Source organism: Stylophora pistillata, chromosome 6, assembly GCF_964205215.1.
Source record: "Stylophora pistillata chromosome 6, jaStyPist1.2, whole genome shotgun sequence".
Taxonomy (NCBI): Eukaryota; Metazoa; Cnidaria; class Anthozoa; order Scleractinia; family Pocilloporidae; genus Stylophora; species Stylophora pistillata.
In genome coordinates, this window is record NC_142524.1 from 16,446,513 (window position 1) to 16,467,872 (window position 21,360).

General features: G+C 39.4%; 2 protein-coding genes across 3 annotated transcripts; one reads left to right on the forward strand and one right to left on the reverse strand.

The window, feature by feature from the left end:
* The first annotated feature begins 70 nt into the window (after positions 1-70).
* Positions 71-9,035, forward strand: LOC111338066 (uncharacterized). Of its 2 annotated transcripts, XM_022944470.2 has the most exons (4): positions 71-706; positions 3,475-5,042; positions 6,224-6,775; positions 7,231-9,035. In XM_022944470.2, exons 1-4 carry the CDS (start codon positions 700-702, stop codon positions 7,873-7,875), a joined length of 2,772 nt encoding a protein of 923 aa, XP_022800205.2. In that variant the 5' UTR covers positions 71-699; the 3' UTR covers positions 7,876-9,035. The 2 variants fall into 2 exon arrangements, with proteins under 2 accessions (XP_022800205.2, XP_022800204.2); XM_022944469.2 differs by having other exon boundaries at positions 71-5,042.
* Positions 9,036-11,815: 2,780 nt separating this feature from the next.
* Positions 11,816-20,676, reverse strand: LOC111338076 (mitogen-activated protein kinase kinase kinase 10). The gene is made up of 9 exons (XM_022944491.2): positions 19,775-20,676; positions 17,314-17,491; positions 16,235-16,383; positions 15,470-15,645; positions 15,222-15,362; positions 14,950-15,043; positions 14,343-14,465; positions 14,040-14,225; positions 11,816-13,454 (listed from the first exon to the last, which is right to left on the reverse strand). Exons 1-9 carry the CDS (start codon positions 20,490-20,492, stop codon positions 12,418-12,420), a joined length of 2,802 nt encoding a protein of 933 aa, XP_022800226.2. The 5' UTR covers positions 20,493-20,676; the 3' UTR covers positions 11,816-12,417.
* Positions 20,677-21,360: the final 684 nt, after the last annotated feature.

Here is a 21,360-nt window from a genome sequence, read left to right on the forward strand (position 1 = left end):
AACTTCCCGATACAATTATTGAAGCTGCCAACACAGAGGCCTTCAAGCTTGCCTTGAGGGCCCAGGCCAGGCCCCATTGAGCATTTGAACATTTTTTTTTTAATTCTTATATCACTAGCACATACTCACTGCACTGTTTTTTAGCGCACATAGCACAAGCACAGTACATATCTGCTGAAGATGGGCTGTACTGCCCTTTGTAGATCAGACATTTAGATTAGATGTAGATTTGATAATGGAGTGCTAACATGTCGTGAGTTGAGCCTTATACAAAAATGTAGCCGATGTATATTTTCAAAGATTTATTTACAAAGCTTTTAAAATATTAGAATTTTAAGAGTATCCGCCCTTTGAAAATACTACCAGCCATGTAACTAAATTAGTAGATATGAGAACGTGCGGTGAGCTCCACTGAGCTGCCAAAAACACAACAACGATAGTCTTTTTAAAGGCTGTGACTATAATTAAACCGCGCACAGAAAGCGAAAGCAAATGAAGGCCAGGTCATCAACTAAATATGACTTCCCATTACCATCGTCTAAACATCCGGTCAACTTACACGTAGAGTTTCAAGAGTAAAGTCGGGTGCTATAGGTTATTTGTTAAGAGTTCTGTAAACAGCTTATATAATGTTGCATTTGCTGGCCGATTCGGCCGCCCTGTGTTGACATTCTTTTTCTTTAGCTTTGAAGCCCTCCCATGAAAGGTGAGTGGATAAAACTATTGATAAATAGTTGTCCGGAAGTACGGAATACGTACACTGTGAAGTTAAGGGGGAAATTGTGAGAACCTATTGCTCTAAGCGGGGTACAGCTAAGAAGAATATTCTTTAAATTTCGAAATTGATCCTCCAGTTATGTAACTCGTACTCCAAAAAGGGAGCTCTTAATCTTCTTTAACAATTAGAACAATGAGAGACAGTATTTCTGCACGAGAAGATGTACCTTCCCCCTCCAATAAATATAAACCCTCTGTTTATAAGGTTATTATCATAAAACTCAGTGCAAGTTTTTCACTGTAATCCCCGATTATCAATGGTCACCTCCGCGAAAACCGGGAGGCATTAACGAACTGCCTGCTTGAAGAGAATATCATCTGTATTCTCTTGCCTGCCTTTGGTCCCTATGTGTCATTTTGAAAACCGAGACGCCCCCAGGTTTGTTTAGATATTGGTTGAAGTAGTTGTTACATAACTTGTAAGCCCCTAGTCACTGAAGTATATGGATTTTACTTATCATTGGACAAATCATTACTCACGTGTATGCTCACGAGGATGGGGATTAAGACGTAAACCTCAAAATATGTATATGACTAAGCTTTTTTTGGCAAACTCTATGGAATACTCCGGACGTTTAACGGGTCTTAAGTGTATTTACAGATCACGATATCCACTGTCGAATCACGAAACAATAATATTTTATCACGTAAGAATATGACGTTTTCTGTTGTTGTGGCTGTATTGATATTAGCTCAGAATTATTTTGATTGAAGTTCTGCTTTGTGCGGGCACAGGAAGTCTTTCAATTCATTTTGGTACACGAAAAAATGTTATAGTTAAAATGAAAATCAGCAGTTTTTGTACGATCTAGAACTAGTGGAGAACAGTTAGCTACATTTTCTTCTACTTCAGAACTGAATTTGAAGCCAGCTATTACATAGGCGAATTAGCAAGTGTGATTGAATTATGACAGCGTTCAGTAAATTTTTATCATTCTGAATGTTCTGAGCTGCCAACTAACTAAGATAACATGAATATGCTGGTTTTTTTTTCCGACGTTAAAGAAAAATTACAAAAAAAATTATTAGAAATGTGGCAAAATTTAAGTCGAATCCACATTATTAGACAAGTCATTTTGTTATGATATTGAATCAATTATTAACCTTAGCTTGTGTGTACCTATTCTTAAGTAGTGAGAACATATTCTTAAGCGCTTTTAGCTTATGTGCAATCGTGGCTTGAAGCAAGACCTAATTTCGTGACCTTTGCAGTCCCCGAGAGCACGAAAAACTCGCCGAGGATGATGTGAAACGTTAACGTCCTCATTAATCAACACAAGCTTTATTCACCCCAGAATCAAAATCGCATGTCTCACAACGAAACGCTTACAATTAAAACACTTGGAACTCAAAAAAATTATTTCAGCGTTAACATTGTCTGCACACGTTTACAGTCAAGGTTAAATAAACGAGCTTCTTCTGTAAGGAGACAAAAGAGGGGAAAGGGTCAAGAACAATCGACTTGAACAATCACTTTGCTATGTGACAAGATCCTTTGTGAGATCACGTTTCTGATATTCCGGCCTTCTCTAACGCGCTCTTTGGAAAGGATAATCGAGTATCTGATCCCGACGAACTAGGAAAAGATTGTGTCTGGTTACAGTTTGTTACGAGAACGATGACCCGAAGAGAAAAGCTAAATGTGACGGGAAATTCATTTGCTTGGAACCGGGTGTTTCTGATTTGATTGTAACAAGCTGCAATAGAGGAAATGTGAATTATGGATTCATGTTCTCTCAGACTTCTTCATCTAAGATCTAAATTACAACTTCTGCTAACAAACCCACATCGACATCTACCACCATTAAAATGCCCTCCAAACAAGATATTTTCTCCAAATAACTGGAGCTGATTCATTGTTTTAGGCTTTTCTTACGGATTTATAGTGATATTACTTTGGTTTGCATCACTGCTCAGCGCATTCTTTTAAAAAAAATTTATCGTTGTGTCCGAAAAATGCATTTCAAATGTTTGTTTTAGCACAAGTGAATAGCGATGGCTCAAACGAGTAAATCCGCTCTAATATTTTACGACGGAAACATTTTGGAGTTCGATTAGCTCCGTTTGAAGTAGGCACGATACCTCAAGATAAAGTAAGTTCGCGTTTTATTAACACTTTGTAGCGAAATAGTATCACGTGCACGTGGTGTGTACGCTGAACAAGAATATCCAAATGTGTTAACAGATTTGCTAATGTTATATTTCTGTACATGCCTCTGTTGGATTACGTGATTCGATCGGGTCGCGTTAGAACTTGTTCCTCACCGCCTAAAAGGCAGAATTTTCAAGGCTAGTATATTGAGCCCGTTAGGCCAACAGAAATTTGTGCTTTTGTCTAGTTAGCTAATATCTTTTGCATGCCTTCGGCAAACTGATATTGGAGATATATACCCTTTGAAAAATTATTATCATAAAGATGACAAGTTAGAATGTTTGGCAGTTTAAAAGCGAATCAAATTGGTTGTAGAGTTTCAGCGGGTTTAAGAACGTCCGTACGTGACGGATGTAGAATTTAAGAAGAGTCCGTCCACGCAAAAACAAGGAGGCTTTATGCCTTTTAGCTATCACCATCCCACAAGTCACCCTCTTTCCCCTAATGTTGCGTCACTTTGCGTCACTTGGCACCGGGTGGGTGGACCCAGAAATCAACAGGATCAGTTACGTTTTGTATGATTATTTTGTACCATTTGACGATAGGGTCCGAGACAATGGTTGGAGGAGATTTGATGGCGAAAAACTCTACACAAGAATCGTTTTACGAGGAGGTGATCACAAAGCACCCATGCCTTCCCAAGACGTATATAAACAGCAATATTGAAGTTGACGTGACCGATACTTCTGTGCCGCGAGATAAAGAGGTGAAATCGGCAGGGATACTTAGCAGCGAAAAGGATCATGAAGAAATTATGGAGGACTCCGAAAACATCTACGAGATTATACCAGGAGATCAGTGTGCGCCACAAAATATCAAGCCCTGTCCAATGATTCGTTCTTTTAGCTTGAGTAGTGCGGATAGAAACAAAGAAGGCTTTGCAAGGAAGACAGAACAGATAAAGGACACTTCGAGCGAATCCAATTCTGTTCCATCGTCGCCCAAAGCGCCAGTTCGAGATAAAACCGATGATTCGAATTCGACACATTACGCTGAAATAATTCTGACTAAAAAGGTTTCGGATTTTATTCCATCAAGGCCGACAAGAGAATCCGAAAATCCCATTCTTAGACAGGACTTTTCAGGAAGCCTCTCGGGTTTACCGGAAAACTTGCGAAATTTGCACAAGCACCTCACCGAGTTGTCCCAAGATCGTTTTCTTGAGCAACGCAACGCAAAGTCAACTCCGTCCAAGACTCCCGAATGTGTGCGGAAACCCAACGAAGGAAGCCAACGATTGTCCAAAAGCGTTTCTCCGAGACATTCGCCGAATCATTCACCGCGCGCAAAAGAATCGCCAGGTCCACTCTACACAAATATGGAATTCCAATTCATGGAGGACACTAACAGTTCTCGGCGAAGCTCTGCATGCAGCAGCGTTAGTTTTAACGAGCGGCAGAGCTTGAGCAGCACAGAGGATGCGAGTAGGGATATTGAAGAGTCACCTTATGAAAATGTGAAGGGTTTGAGCGAGAACGAGACTGGAAGACCGAGAGATGGGAGCGAGCCAGTTGATATAGTTTATAGTGATTTGCATTTCCCCGAAGCGCGCCGATCTAAATCAGTACTCGAAAAAACTATATCCAGCTCTGTTACTACCTCGCAGGAGACGGTTAGCACCGATTATTTAAGAGCCCGCTCACTCCCGGGACAATCAAGCCCAAAATTACCTCCTCGAAAAAATTTGAGCCTGAATTCAAGCGATCCACGTCCAAAGAGTCGGAGTCTGGGAAAGCTCAGTGGAGGCGCGCTTGGATTTTACGTTGCGCACTTTGTCAAGCGAGTAACTGTTCAGAGGTCGAACGCAAAAACTCTGCAAACGACAATTCACGATATTGTGTCAAAGACGAAAGTAGAAGATTGCTCTTCAGTTAATGTGGAAGTCACATCTGATATGATGCGAATTAGTACAAACTGCGCGCCTTATGAGGTGATCGCAAGTTTTGATGTGGAAAACATTGGCTGTATTGATTTGTTTGAGCAAGACCACACGACCTTAGGAGTTTTAGTATGTTTGCCGGATGTAGACGCTGAATGTTACGTTATTCGATGCTCAGATGCTCAGAAGATCAACAGTGCTGTCAAAAACGCTTTCAACTCTTCAAACTCAAAGGTAAGTTTGATTCAATCACGTTTTCAGTTAAGGTATGCAAATTTGAAATTTGATTTTAGCATGGTTAGTCGCATTTGGGAAAGGTCTTAGGGCAAGTATTTGTTTACACTGATATTCGCCGGTTCGTTTGTTTGGTACAAGAAGACAGAAAAAAGAAAAAAGAATTGTGGTTGACGGCAAAGCATGTTGCTTTTCGGCTGGTTGAGGAACAGAGAACTAGATGGAGCATAAATCGGGTGAAGTTCACGCTATGGTTGTCCAATTTGACATGATGGCGACCGAGGGCACCTCTAGGCCTCAGGTATTTCCGGTTCAGGTTTAATGCAGCGGATGTTTTCCTTAGCTGGTCTTTTCAGGTCGTATTACAGAGGGAAAAAATTTCATGACTCACATGTATACTCAAAATTAAAAAGTTCATGAGTTTGGAAGAAAGAAATCACAAAAACTCACAAGCTGTTCGCGTCAAAGCGAGAATCACATGCTTCATCATCCATCAAAACAGAGGTTTGTTTGTTTTGAAACATGAACTATTTAAGAAAGAAGGAAAGAAAGAAAGAGAGAAAAAAACAGGTTTGCCTTTCTTTTCTTGAATTGACGTTGGACACTGGAACAAGGCACTGAAAATGGGCTTTTACCCCTAAAAAACTGAATTAAATTTGGTCAAATCTCTTAACAGTTCACTTTTGCTTGCTGCCAAGTTATAGCGTGTCCTGCTCCTTCTGAAAAAATTCGGAATTAAACGCAATCATCGTAGTCAAGTGCTTTCCTCTAAAAGAAGATTTACGATTTGAGTGAAGAATGACTCTTACCCCCACGTTTGTGGACTTATCCATTTTAATGATAACTTGAAATTTTTCTTGACATTTAAAATGTCCCAAATATCATATTTCGTTATTTATGGCGTCAGTAACTTTTCAATTCACAACCTCACCAGAAAAAAAAAAATGATGATTTACTCGAATGTGTAATTTTCTTTTCTCGGGATATTTGTAAATTTTCCTTGGATATATTTCATATTCCATAAAGTGCAAAAATATTGTCCAGCGCTTGCGAGATTTTCTATCACGTTGCAGTTGAAAGTCGAATAAGCGATGACACGACGGTTTGCTATTTTTGTTTGGGTTGATCTTAACATTTTGAGAGGTGGTTTTTAAGATTTTATGTTTTGCCCCGCTTTATAGACTTTCAAGGTCCCAGCCTCCACTCCTGTTGGACCAGAGAGCTGGCTGGGAGATGATAACGTTACAACTTTCACTGGCATTTCGTATCTTGGCTCACTCAAGGTCAAAAAGTCCTACTTGTTGATCAACGAGAGTATTACATCTCTCCTGGAGAAGGCGCATCCCAAAGAATTCAAAAACACTTTTGTTGAGGTACATTCCGATCAAATTCGGATAGTAGATTCAGGGGACAGTAAAATCATCCATCAACACGCCATTCCTTGGATCTTACTGCTCGGTGTTTACGATCAAGACACTCGGCTCTTCGGCTACATAGTGTCGGATGCACGACAAGGGGAAAAGACCCGGATGATCTGTCATGCGTTCCGATGTAGTCGCATTACTACGTCAGTGGCTGCAACCGAGGCTATCCGGCTTGGTTGCCAGGCCACGTATTCTGAGCGGAGGGACTCGGTTCGATCATCAAGGCGAATCTCCTTCATTTCTAATAGTTCTAGTGGCGGATCTCTGGAAAGCACGTCTTCGTCGCCCAGTGAACATCTTGATTCCACAGTATGTTAATAAGCAAATCCTATCACAGCAATTTTCAGTTGGGTAAATTAGGTTTTCAAAAGTTGCTACATTCTTTGATTGTTCAGGAAATTGACGCTCATCCGCTTAGCCAATCAGATTTAACGTTCAAGCCAATCGCACATAAGGAAATTTGCCTTTGTTTTTATTCTGAGTTTCCGTTACCTTGGAAGAGTGTACACAAGGGAAAATCCCTATTTCTTCCAAACCATTATTTCAGCATTGTGTCTGATTACGGCCTGTTTCAATTCATTTGTAAGACCATGCCTGGCTAAACCGCATCTAAGAACTCATCAAAAAACGCCGATTCAGTTATCCTGAGAGAACACCATTTAAATTTCCTTGGCTGTGTTTTTGAAGTCTAAGTATTACTAATGATTGAATTTTGCGATTTATATTTGTTTCTAAACTCATACCTCAATTTTTTTTTTTCACAGGTTGAGAAACCGAAAAGCAAGCCGCAGAGTTCAAAAGAAGAAAACCCTAAAGCAAAGGAGAAGGATTTCAAAAAAAGAAGCCTGAAGCTGAAATGCTTTGCCTCTATGCCACATTTAACGAATCGCTCTTCTAAAAAGGACAAAGATTACAAAATGGAAAGTCACACAGACAAGAATTCTGTGAGAACTACCTCAGTCAGTTCTGTGGGATGGGATGACGTCATGGATGGTTCGTGGGAGGTAGTGGAAGAGGAGAAGATTTACAATTTTGTTGTAACCTATCTTTGCTCCACTGTTGTAAATCCACCACTCCGACCGAAACACTTGCGTGAATGTGTCAAACAATACCAGAAACAACAGGCTAAGTTTCTCAAAAAATTCGGACACGAACAACCTTCGAATGAGGTTAATTTGTCGGTGTGTATAGATGGTGTTGAAATGAAGGACTCGCGGGATCAGAAAGCAGACCAAGGGATGTTTTTCCCTTTCAGTTCTGTCAGCAATGTTATGGCTCATCCAGAGACACCTGAGTACTTTGCTTTCGCGACCGTGGTTACGGGAGATTCAAAACACAAATGCCACTTGTTTCAGCAAACGAAAATTCCTTCTGCCGAGATGATCAAGAGTTTTCAAGCATTTATGTAAAGGGAGTTCTTAGTCATAAGTTAGCAGAGTGGTTGCTAAGAAACCGTGGTAAAACTGAAAAACAAACTTCTGACCAATCAAAGCGAGAGCTTTTTCCAATCACCCAATAAAAATCGAAAGTAAATGTGCATCCAGCGCCAAGCGCGGGAAAATGGCACTGGCGTCATTGCTGGTTTGATCCCATTTTCCTTTGGAAAAAATTCAAGATTTGCGCCGATTGATTATACCAAATGCGCACTCACTATCACTTGATTATCTCTGGCGGTTACTGAAAAGAACGAAACTTGCCATAACAACGAATGCACATGAATTTTCATTTAGCGGAGAGCTCACTAGATCCTTTCCCTTACCAATGCACGATACCAGCCGATTGTGGATTTATTTATTACCATTTTTTTACTAGTCACAAAAAATGACGTGCGAGACAGAAGTTTGATAAAATTAGTAACCAGAGTATCTCGCCAAATAGAATTACCTATACAGCAGTACTTTTTTATACCTATGATTTTATAACGTAAATTTAGAATTCCGGATAATTTATTGGTCTTCAATGTCAGTAAAATGTTTCCATTAGATGGTACTATTTTGCTTAGTTACAAACAAACAAAATTATTGCTTAATGTCTGCGAATAGAAATGGTGACATTTATAGTCATTATATGTATGTGTAAAAAAAATATGTTTTTGTCTCGAGAAAGACCGCCTCCCGGTTAGCTCAATTGATAGAGCGCCGGACTGTTGCGCGGGAGGTCGTGAGTTCAAATCCGGCCGGACCAACACTCAGGGTCTTTAATTAACTGAGAAGAAAGTGCTGCCTTTGTAATAATATCTGCAAATGGTTAGACTTTCTAGTCTTCTCGGATAGGGACGAGAAATGGAGTTCCCGTCTCCTACAGGGTTGGGGTAAGAGACGTCAATTTCCCACACACGAGATTACTGTGTGATGGATGTCCTCTCCGGGGTGGGATGGGTGGGTAAAAAAGGGGTTAGGTGTCAATTGGAACGAAAGTTCTGTTCCTTTCCCCTGCCATTCCTGTGGCGAATGAATTAAACTAAACTAAACTAAACTAAATGATTCTTAGCTTAGTCATGGATATTGTGACAACGAAACCGTTTGTGAGAGATTTTTTACTAGTCCATTAAAAATGAACTGAAGTTTTATGGAAGAAGTTAGTTACTTGGCGGCGGAACCGCCGCCCAGTTAGCCCAATGGATAGTGTGCGGGAGGTCGAGGGTTCGAGTCTCGGCCGGACCAACACTTAAGGTCTTAAAATAATTGAGAAAAATTTGCTACCTTTCTATAATATCAAGAAATGGTTAGATATTCTAGTCTTCTCGGATAGGGACGAATAAATGGAGGTCCCGTCTCCTGCAAGGTTGGGGGTAGGAGACGTAAATTTTCCAAGCATGAGATTACTGTGTGATGGATGTCCTCCCCTGGGGTGGGATGGTGGGTACAAAGGGGTTAGGTGTCAATTGGGACGAAAGTCCTGCTCCTTTCTCCTGCCATTCCCGTGGAGAATGAATTAAATTCTAAATTCTAAATACTTTGCTTGCGTAAGTCAGTGGCTGTTTTGTGGGAATTCAGCGGTATAGCGAGAGGAATGAGAAGAGGTTAAATTGCTCCGCCTGGAACTCTGCTACTTGTTTATGTGGCTCCGCAACCAGATTACCATCGAACCCCGTCAGATTCGCAGGTTACATCCAAAGTTACTTCCTTTTAGTCTGTTTTAGGCGTTCAGTTGGTAAACAGGGCGTTCAATTTCTCATTACAAAATCACCCCTGAATCACACATTCAGGTCATGAAATTAACGAAAACGATCACCAACTAAAGAAGCTCTTGATTGTTAAACAAATTCTCCCTATCAGCACCCTAGGAAATGTATAGAGAACAGTAAGGAGACTATGCACACTGATCTTGAGGTATAAAGATTGAAGAGATAGGTTAACTGGTGTTGCCTTGCGACACAGTTTACTGACACTGCTTGTTGGTGGTGACTCATCAAATGCTAGTGTACGTGCTAGACCGAACAAGGATACCAAAAGATAGCGTAGTAGATACAGACTTTCTCCTGCTTAGTTGTCGGAACAGTGAGCAATGGAACGTTCAAATCAGGCAATCTAAGTTTCCGAATCATGATTACTTCTAGCTTACGTGTATAAATCCCATTCGGCCCGTATTTCGTAAAGCACATCTCGCCTGCCCAGAAGCACGAACGGTGAAGCCTGATTAAATTTCCTCCCTGACATTGAAAAGATCGATGACAATAACGTGTATCAACATTTTTGTATCGATATAATCTGGAAAGAAAACAATAGCAAAATGGGGTGGGGAAGTGTAGTATAGAAATTCGTTTGATAAAGATAGGTCTAACTGCTGTGTTCACCGGGAGAAGTGCGACTTTCGGATAAGTACTACATGGTGGATAAACAGATAAACTCGAGGTTGTAATGGTTTCGACGTAAATTGACTACGTGCAAGCCCATATTAGAGCTGCAGCACAAGCGGCGAAACTAGTGAGATTCAACCCGGTGAGGGAGGCGAGCGTGTAAGAAGTCTGGGAGGGGTCTGGTACGAAAAATTATCTTTCCACAACCAGCGCATAAAGCAGTGACGCTCGCATCACTCGCTGACTCAAACATGCGGGCACCGCTACTTCTGTAGCAAGGCCGGCAAGAGCCAATGCACAGGCTTACGTTTCATTACCTTCTTATGCGAACTACTTATTAGTCCCTTTAAAAGAATTGACGGAAAATCAAGTTTTCTTTACTTCTTTAACAAGTGATGTCCACAAAGGATATTTTTCCCTCTGGGCTAAATATGTTAGTCATTCAGTTTGTCTGCGATGCAATGCACAACTCAGGCACAGAAGACTCTTCCAATCAAAGGGGCCTGAACATGACCTGGAATACATTTCACTTCAGTGACTGGGCGACTTTTATACAATAAAATTCGATTTATTCATAACAATTTCTCATCTGGAGAAGGGCAAATTTGATTAAGTAGGAGTTGAAAAACAATTCTACAGAGGGTGAACTGAACGACCGCAGTTTCTAACGCATATAAAATAAAATCCGTAAAAAAAGGGTTCCCACCAAAGTTCAAATCCACATGGTGGTACAAATATCACAAAACTGAGATTTCTATGAAATATTAAAAGGACTCTAACAATGATACAAACAACAATGAACGTTGCGCCGTAGTTAGTGGATGATAGAATTTAAAGAAGCCCCTATAGAAATCGAGAGCGAAGAATCTTCGATACAGAATAATTCTCCTGGTTGTTCAAAAATTGACAGCAGGGCAGGCTCATGTTTTTCGTTGTGTCATTTTTTCGCTGCACACCGTTTGGCTACTCATTCCACACACTGCATATCATGGCGTGAATAGTGAGAAGCGTAGCCAATCAGATTGCAGCATTTGGGACAGAGCGCTTGTAGATTTATTCAAACATAAAATATCCTTTCTTTTATAGTACCTATATATCCAGAAACGCTCTATTTTTTCTCTGATTAAAGGGGTAATTTTTTTGCATCTAGTCGATGGAAATTAGTCTGATACCTATCTAGAGTCGATTCGTAAAGTAAGCTAGGGAAGATGTAAGTTTCTATATTCTCGATGCGGATGGTATTACGCGCAATATATATTAGAAATTTTTTGATGTGACTGAAAAATAGCGAGAATTTTACTTTAAATGAGTGTCTGATAGGGACTCTAGCCCAATGAACGAGATGAAAAAGCGAAGAAAAACCCAACTTATTTTAGTAGGACCAAGAAACACCTCTTTAAATTTCGCACCTCCTGGCTTTACATCAAGTTCCAGTGAACAAAAACAATGATTGTGCCAATCTTTACCGGTCTTCATTGCCGTGAAAAAAAAATTGACCCTGTCGTTCCCTTTGATCAGGAAGAAAGAAAGTCATCTCACGAACGAAGAGATGGAGTTTTTCAATATTCGCCAGCGACCTATTTATTTGAAACATATTAATAAGTCCCTCAGAAGAAATTAAAAAAATCTTAAAAAAAAAAAGTCACAGGTATTGCCAATGCGGAAAAATATTCACAACTCCAGCTCTACACTGATAGAGTAGGCAATCTGCAAAGTTCCGAGGTACATTCCATGGAAAACCTCGAAAATGAAAAATAATTTCCACCTCCAAGATATCTCTCGAAATTTGTTCACTGTTCGCATATTTAAACACAGTACAGGGTCAGTTTAACAGAAAAAATATGTTTGAACAGCCCAAATTTCCAGTTAGAACGAAACAAAACGTTTTTCTATTTCGCTCTCGATATTTTACTTTTCTCGTCTTCTCCATTTTCGAAGCTCACCAAAAAGTAACATTTTTTTCATTAGATATTCATTGCTTCCCATCCGGGGCATTAAAAAATCAAGTCCCCTCTTTGGTGGAAATTTCATTGCGTTAATTTTTCTTGAGGGGGGAGTGACAGGGTTACTGCCAAACACAGCACTAGTTAGTCAGACACAATGCAAAATTAAAGATATTTCTGTCCCCTACTAAAAAACTACGTTTTAAAAGCTATCTCTGGCCAAACTCCTTGCAGAGTTCCTCAGAAGTTGGCACCCGGATCACCGTTTCCGACTTTAGTAAGGGCTGGGTCTTGTCATGTGACTCTCCCTCCATGTGCATGTCCAACAGTGTCAACTTTTCTTGTTCGCTCGTTGGACTTTGATCCGAAGACGAAGGCGATGGACTAAGACTGTCTTGCCACGGCCTAGGGCGAGGCCTAGCAGCGCCCATAGCCTCCCCCGTTGGGAAATTAAATTTCGCATTGGGAGTAGAGTCCGTAGAGTTGCAATCCTGGCGGGGTGAACTTGCCCCCCTTGGAGAGAAAGGAGGGGGAGGGATTTTAAAAATATCTTGCAGTTCTTGTGAATATCGTTTGCAGTTCACCACCGTATTGGTCGAAGAGTCGTCCGCAAAACTGGAAATACTATCATTCGAAATGTTAATTCTGTTGAGTTCACTCGAATCCATTGACTTGGACCTTCGGTCTCGTCTTTCCGTGGCTAGGTCGATAAGTTCTTTGTTGTCCTGCTCGGGACACAGCGTGACTGAGGAACAAGTTGAGGAAGACCGACCTCGAGGAGAGTTGGGCTCTATGTAAGTTAATGGAGGTTGACTATCGCTGAAAAACGTCGCCTTGAGTAGGACAGGAGTAGACAGAGGCCTTTTGTTTTGGCCGCGCATCATGTCCACTGGTGCCGTGTATTCCACATTCTGTGGACTACAAACGGGTGTGCTAGGGTTTGAATTGACACAGGTGTCTTCAGAAGAAGTTGAACCAAACCAAGATCGACGATTGGAATTTCCGACTTCATGTCGTCGTCGGGAGTTCGGTGACTTGTGCTTGTCCGATTTCGAATTTAATCTTAGCAATTCGGGACGAAGATCTTTCGCGCACTGTCTTAAGTCACCTCCTAAAGCTACTGCGGACGCCATTATACCAACACAGCAAACAGCTACCTCGCATCGATGCTTGGATTTAGTTTTCTGTGAAGATTTAAGGGTCGACACGGGGCTATTGTCTGCTGTTACGTACTTACCGTTGACACCTGTGTCATGAAAAGAAATAAAACATGGCTAAGCTGGAGAACTTACGAGGAGATCATAGAAACCACAAGGTTCGGCACCTCTCGACGTAAAATCAAAAGAAAATCGTGCGTGCTTGTTATGTGTGGATCATTATACAAATTTCTTCTAAGCGAGATTAATCTGTATTTCAATTTCAAAAGAACAAAATTATACAAAGAATTGGAACAATGCCTGTGCAAGCGCCTAACGTCAAGAACTGAGCATAAACTCATACACTACCTCCCTTTCGGCCTTTTAGAAAAAAATGCAAAACAAGAAAATTTTCCCTGAAAACAATTATCTTAAAATTGGAGAGAAAGTGAGCGATATCAAAGGTCAATTCCAATCCCAAGTAACAAAAGGACCCTTGGAACAAACATGACACGTTGCATAAAAGAAAAAAAAACAGAATTTTAAGCAGTACAAATAAGACTACGTGAAAGTTCAAAACAAAATTGTCGATTTTCGTCACCAGCTAGAAAACGAAACGAGACAAAATCAAGGGAAGTTGTTATTCACACGGCAAAAATAGTGGTATCATACGAAATACGGTCGAAGTTCCTTACCAATATTTTGGTTTATCAGTGATCCTAAGTTTGGAACTGAGTTACACCTTTCTGTCATAAAGCTATCCCTGGCTTTCACGCGCCTGCTCTTGTCTCGGTCTCGTTGATGCACGGAGCTGGGTCCCCACGTGCGGATCTTTTTGTTTTTGTCTGGTGGACTGACGGGGACCTCACCGGGATCATCAACTGAAGGAACGACAGCGTATGTTAATACTGAGCTTTCCAATTTACCACCATGAAATAATAAACAAACAAAAAGCCAAACAAACGTGAGTAAACAACTCGTAAACAAAGTTGTCTTACATGACAGCAGTCTGAATCTCTGATGCACAGCAGGGGATGGTGGGCCTGTGGTGTTAATGCCTTCTGTTAATGCTGGGTTTGAGTCAAAGATATCTGACGTAATGGTAAACCTGTGCTGGAAACCTTAAAAAGGAGAAGGAATACAATACTTAGCTTTTTTCCTTTCAGAGATTGCTTGCTATTCAGGAACTACAAGCCAATTATGTTTAGAACTACTTGCAATGGCAACAATGGCATCATTCAAAAATTAGCCACATTTTTGGCAATAAACCACAAAAACCAACCATGTTAAAAAATTTGACAGCTTTGTACCTCTTCCTAAATTTGCTGATATAACTGTACAATCCTCCCTAACTTAGTTCTCAAACTTGGGGAAATTTTGGAAAGTTTGCCATTTTAATTTGCCATTGCTTGAATTTCTGGACATTTCTGGACTTTTAACACCCAAGACAGAATTATTCCTGGCTTCAAGTGCTTTTTCTATTAATTCATTCGCTAAACAATTGACTTACTAACATTGGAAATTGTTAATCTCTAGGTACTGTTCAGGTAATTAAATGTAACTGATGCAAACAAAGTAAAAAAATACAAAAAAAATTTTTCAAACCTGTTGGTGCACTAATTTTTCTTCCACTTCCAAACCTCAGTTTAAAAAAGTGACCTTTTCTCTTCTTTGGAGATGGTTTCAGTTGCTTCTGTTGCTGCATTAATGAAAAGAAGAAAACATTTGTTTATCACTGCCCAATGAATGACTACATGTGGTATGCAGCAAACCTTGAGCAAGTACCAGTAAGTAGCCAGTCTTTTTATAATTATTTAGCCATGTGATATAGAAGTGATGAAGGAAATTGCAGTTTTAAGGGTAGATCATATACATACCTGTATTAACATGTTTATCTCTTTTCCAAGAAGCATCATCTCTCTTTGAGCAAGTTCCTCTTCTCTCTTTTTTAAACTCTCCGCATGAACCTCCTGCGCCATCTGTATTTGCCGCAGTTCATCCTCCCTAGAGGACAGTTCCTGTAGGAAGAAAGTTATATCTTTGTATTAACTGACTTTTCAGTATTTAACAGCACCACAGAATTCAGGCTCATTTTCACTGTGTACATATATATCAAAGTAAATACCTTTTCTTTCTTCCTTAATTCATCAAATATCTGGTCAATCTCTGTCTGCCAGCCATCCTGTAGTGTGCGGAATGAATCAGGATCATCTTGAACAAAAGAAGAATCTGAAATTTCTTCCAGATCTTCTAGAATTCCCTGAAATGAAGGTCGCTTATGGGGATCCTGGTTCCAACATTCTAAATAAAAGAAAAATACAAGTAGTCTTGACTATTCAGTTCTCTACATGGATGGTATGTTATTTTCTAGTTGGGGTGAACCAAAACACTAAATCAAGACCAACTAACCATTTGACTCCCAAGATCTCACTAGTAATTGCCCCTACTATCTGCCATGTAATTCTTACAATGTTACAGTTCTGAGAATTTGGTATTGGATATATTAATAATTCCCTAATTGATATTTACTCTTAGACTGTTCTCATAGCTAGTCTGCCTGATACTGAATTGATGTAGTATGGAGAAATTCTGTCTTGGTCACCCCAAGGACTAAGACATATAGCTACTTAATCAGAAAACTTCCAAAACAACAACTGACTTTGAGTAAGCTACTCCTCCTGGACAGAATAAAAGTCCATTCCAGGTTGATAATTTTCCCCTAGTATGATCTTAACACTGACACTCATAATCCCTTTCTGACATTTGATCACTCATGCCTCTTCGAAACAGACTCTCAGGGCTGGTCATAAATACATAAATAAATTTGTTTGTTCTTGGGGAGAGTTAGCTGAATACAGTAACTGCAACCTAGATGTAAACACAGTCGTACCTTTCATTAGATCTTTCAAAACATCAGGACAAGTGCTAGGTATCGGTAAAGTTAAACTGTTCATTGCAACACCATAAGCAACAGCTAGTGCCTCCACGTCTCTGTAAGGAACTTGTCCTGTCAGAAGCTCCCACAAAACTACACCAAAACTGAAGCAATTCAAGGACATTAATTAGTTATCAGACACCTCTACCAGACAAATAAAAAGGGAAAGAATTTCCAAGTGTGTCTTTTAACTAGATAAAATAATCTGCTCCTACATGTATTAAGTATCTTAAATGCCGTCACAACCAAAATTTTGTGAGGAACAGTTCTTCAACCCAAGCTTTAATACATCATTTATAACACTGTAGAAGAGATGAAGCTGCTACCTTCCCATCTTCTCTTTGATGGGAAGAATGACAGCAATATTGTAACATCAGCCATGAAGTTGCTACCTTCCCATCTTCTCTTTGGTGGGAAGAATGACAGCAATATTGTAACATCAGCCATGTTATAAAGACAAGAGTTCTTCATCTTGATTCCAAATTTTAGCCATTTTGGTCAATAAAAGTTGCAGCTTAATTCCCAAATGAGTGACCAGAATGCTTTCATTGCTTAGAGTCTAAACCCCAAGTTAAACATTAATAAACAATTGCACTAAATATTTTTAATGCTCTGTTCTTTTCTTTTAACAAAAATGTGCTTACTTTTCTCCTTAAATGACTAAGTATTAAACCTTAACGTCTTACATGACCCTCCTAAACAATTGCCAGTTGCCTTTTCATTCCTTGAGGGGTAAACTATTTTTTCTGAAAGCAGTTTGAAAATTCTTTTTTTTGGTCGCTTAACAACAACTTCATAAAAAGTTGACATTGCAAACCTGTTCCTGCCACACAACCCACAAGCCTAGTGCACGGTCACAAGTAAAAAATATTCAATGGAGTCAAATAGAAAGAATTAACCTTTCACTGTCGGCTGCAAGAAAACTTAGAAAACCCAAGACTCAGGAAATTTGTTCAAATGTTTGTAAAAACCATTTCTCACATGTTCAATTCAAAACTATATATAAAATAATATAAAAAAGAATTTAAACCCACCTCCAAACATCACTCGCTTTTGAGAAAGTATTAGTTCTGATCACCTCTGGAGCCATCCATGCATAAGTTCCAGCAGCACTCATTCTTGTTGTATTCATTATTTCTCTAGCCAACCCAAAGTCTGTGATTTTCAGTACATTCTCAAAGTTTCCATCCTCAATTTTATTTAGGAGCAAAACTAGAAGAGAAGGATGGAAAATTTACCAAAGAAAAAAAATGGGAGTTAGTTGTTTAAGGTGGGTTCAACTGCATTACAAAAAACTTTTCAACAGCTAATTTTTCAAACAAATATTAAACAACACCAGCATGCAGCAAGCAAATCAATACTATTCACTCCATAATCTAATGATACACAACCAAAGTGAGATTTTTCTTCAAGCACACTCTAAAAAACTCATTCTGAAGAGCAAAACAGGTAGAAAATGAAATTCCACCAAACAAACTCAACCAAGCTCAAGGTCTGATTTACACAAGACAGTTCCTGTGGTATGTACGACTCACACAACAGCATTATATATGATATTGAATTCATCCCTAGGAAAAGTTTGAAAAGTTTTCACAGCGTAAACAACCTTCTCAGAAAGATTTCAAGGAGTAGATTAATGGATTGGAGGAGTAGGTTGAGGAGCCAATGGCACCCCTTTGAGTGCCCTGTGGGCACGAGCCTGTAGGGCAGGTCCGGGGACATGCTCCCTGGAAAATTTTGGAAATTTAAATGCTTGGAGATGCAATTTGGTGCATTTTTGGTGTGTTGAAAGGGAAAAAAGTCATGTAATTATCATATAAGATTTAAGTGGATCACACCAGCTAAATACACTCTGGCAGCTTTTCTTTAACTTTCTCTGTTTGCATTTAATTTTTCTCGTTTTCTTTCTCATTTGTTGCCATTGAAAATTATATTTTTTGACTGAAAAGAGACGGCCAAGATCGGAAAGTAGGCGGCTCATTGAGCCGCTGACCGGCCAGTTTTGAGAAGGCTGGCATAAATATTAAATTTTACTACTATTTAATTTGCCATTGTTTTCATTTCCTTGCAGTCTTCAAAACTGAAATTTACTAGAAATAGTTGTCTGCTAAAAATGGATTTCTTTACATCGTACCACCGGAAATATTAATGATGTTATTAGATTGGATAATAAGTTTGAAAGAAACCTTACGCGGTTTTGATTTGAAGGTCAAGGGGTGAAATAACAGTAAATGATGACACTGATATCAAAGCTGAAATATATAGAGAAGGAAGTTCCATCTCTGGAGAAAAGAGTGTTATTTAGACACTACAGCAAGGATGTACAACTTATAAGCACAAAATAAATATAGCATAATTAAAATTATTTAAAATTTTTTTCAGAAACCACAGCACATACAAAAAATCTTTTGTCGTTTTATAACTCATTATTATTGTTGGATAACCTTGCAAAGAAGTGACTTTAGTGTACACAAGATGAACATGGAACAAGAGTGAATGTTGCCTTTGACGTGAATAATTTCATAAAAATGCAAAGCTGATGAATATAATTTTTTGTTTCATAAATTCTTGTTTCTGATTCATTTCTATACAAATAAATATTACATTTTGTAGAAATTCAGTATTCTACAAGAAAGAGGTTACACTGTAAATGATGAGAAAGCATCTGGATATATGGGAACCAAGGTTTCAACGAGGAAATCAAACAATTAATCAAAAGCTATTTGAAGAGCAATAAACGACAGCACTGTATTTAAATGTTGTGGTACTTCAATTTACACAGATGCAAAGATAGTGACGAGACTAAAATGATTTCCTGTAAGAGGGTGTCTGATAAAGGCCTGTCGATCCCAAAGTGTAAAATCAAATCGGAAGACAGATATGAAAACCAGTTTACGTGCAAATTAAATACTGAACGTCTTTTATGCTTTAGACTGAAATCTGTTCAAAAGGCAAGACGATTTTCGTTTTAATCTGCGATGGGAAGGTAAAAATTTTTTCACTTCCTGTCTGGGAAAGCCCAACACACAATCAGTTCCTTCAGATAAATTACCTTTACATGTTGCAGGGAAAAGATATGTCACTGCAACTAAAAACGATGTCACCTTATTATGTCCAGCATTGGCGTATATTTTTGTTTCGAACGCGAAAAACAAAAGCTTACAACTGAAATATTCGCAACAAACGCCATTCGAGAAGGCAATAGTTGGAATTACTGACAGCGGAAAGAAAATTCAATACCGTTTGGCCGCTTTTCCACATTTTCATTAACATCATGAACCTCCAGCAAAACAATTTTCCAAAAGGTTTTCACTGTTTTATCATTAAAACGTAATGAGAATGAAAAATTCACAATAACAACTGACAATGTTCAAATGAAGGAAAACAATTATAGTAATCTATTCCAAGTTGGCGGTAGAATTAGGGGTCAGTGCACAGAACACCCCCGTTTTCTCGATTCAAATGAGAAAAGGAACACAGAATTTAATTACTCACTGTTTCCAGACTTGAGATCCCTGTGAATGATACTCAGCGGAGCTTCATTATGAAGGTAATAGACACCACGAGCTATCTGCAAGGCCCAGTCCAGTAAAACATTCGGAGGAATAGTTCTACCGTGTGTGTTTAAAACGCGAGAAAGAGCGCCACCTCGGGCATATTCAAGAACCAGACAAAAGTTCGGTTCTTTCAAACAAACACCGTATAAACCTACAATATTACGATGGCGAAAAATGGAAAATAACTTGGCTTCTTTGGAGACGGCGTCCGCTATTTCGCTGTAGTCTTGGTAGGTTTCAGTGCGAGCGACTTTCACAGCAACTTCCTCTTCTCTCCATCGAGCACAATAAACTTTTCCAAACGCACCAACGCCGATTACATCTATCAGGTCCAGCTCGTTGAAATCGATTTCGAGAGGTTCGGTCAAAGTGGTCCTCTTTGTATCAGTCGTAATATAGTTGGAAGGAAACAAGCCGATTCGTTGTTGCCCCTCAACACGGCCGACCCACCATCCGTCGTCTCCGCTTACTTCGGGATCTCGAGATAAAATCTCAATGCGATCGCTCACTTTGAAGGTTAGTTCATCATCGTCTACCGCATCGTAGTCGTATAACGTTGTGCAAAATTCCCCTGTCATAAGCTTCGTTAGCGGAGAATTTCTCCCCGTGAATGTATCCATTCCTTCGCTTTGAACTAAAGCACTAGGCATTGGCATCAGCTCTGAGCACGCTCTACATAGATATTACTCTGTGTCGCTGTTTCCTTTTGCTTTCGAACAATATCAGGAGTTTGGAGAATGCAATCGTTCCAAAATCGCCGCTCTCGTTCGCATAAACAATCAGCTCCAATTTTGAAAATCCTGAAATGCTGGTCAAAATGGAGGTAGTCCCAAAGCGGGCGCGGTTGCAATATTTTATCACGTGACCGATATCGAATGTATGATTGGTACAAAGGTTGGCATTGAACTTTCCGTGCTCAAAAAAGTTGACATCGTACAAGTTACCGTGACAACATTTTTTAAAATTTGGACTTCCTTATGTTTTGGAAATCTAAATCTCGGCGGGGGTACTGAAAAATTCACAAGGATACCTTTAAAAAATCGTTAAAATAATAGGCTTTTCTTAACCTACAATTTTGTTGGAAATTCGGCCTTCGTAAATATCATGTAAATTACTTTCTAGAATTCCTACTGATAGAAAACATGTGAACAAAGAATTAAACCGTTTCATCACGCATTTTATATGATCTCTTGCAAAAAGGTATCAAAGCTTTCCTTTCAACTGATTTTAAAAAAGGTAGTGAGCCGAGCTTAGCTTGAGTACACTTGTTTTGCTTGTCGGGGAATCCCCCAGAAGAATCTGACTTCATAACAACTGCCTTTCTAACCAAGTCATGGCTATAATTAGACATGACTCAACAGTTTGATTTGTGATTCGAGTTTAAAAATCTAAATTTATTGTTGTTTTGCCTCTCAAATTAAGTACGTGAGATCGAGTACAATCAATCCGTATTGTACACAGTGACGGATTCATTTGCTTTCAAAACATTGTCTTCGTAATCGATCCCAAAAAAGATACCTCAAT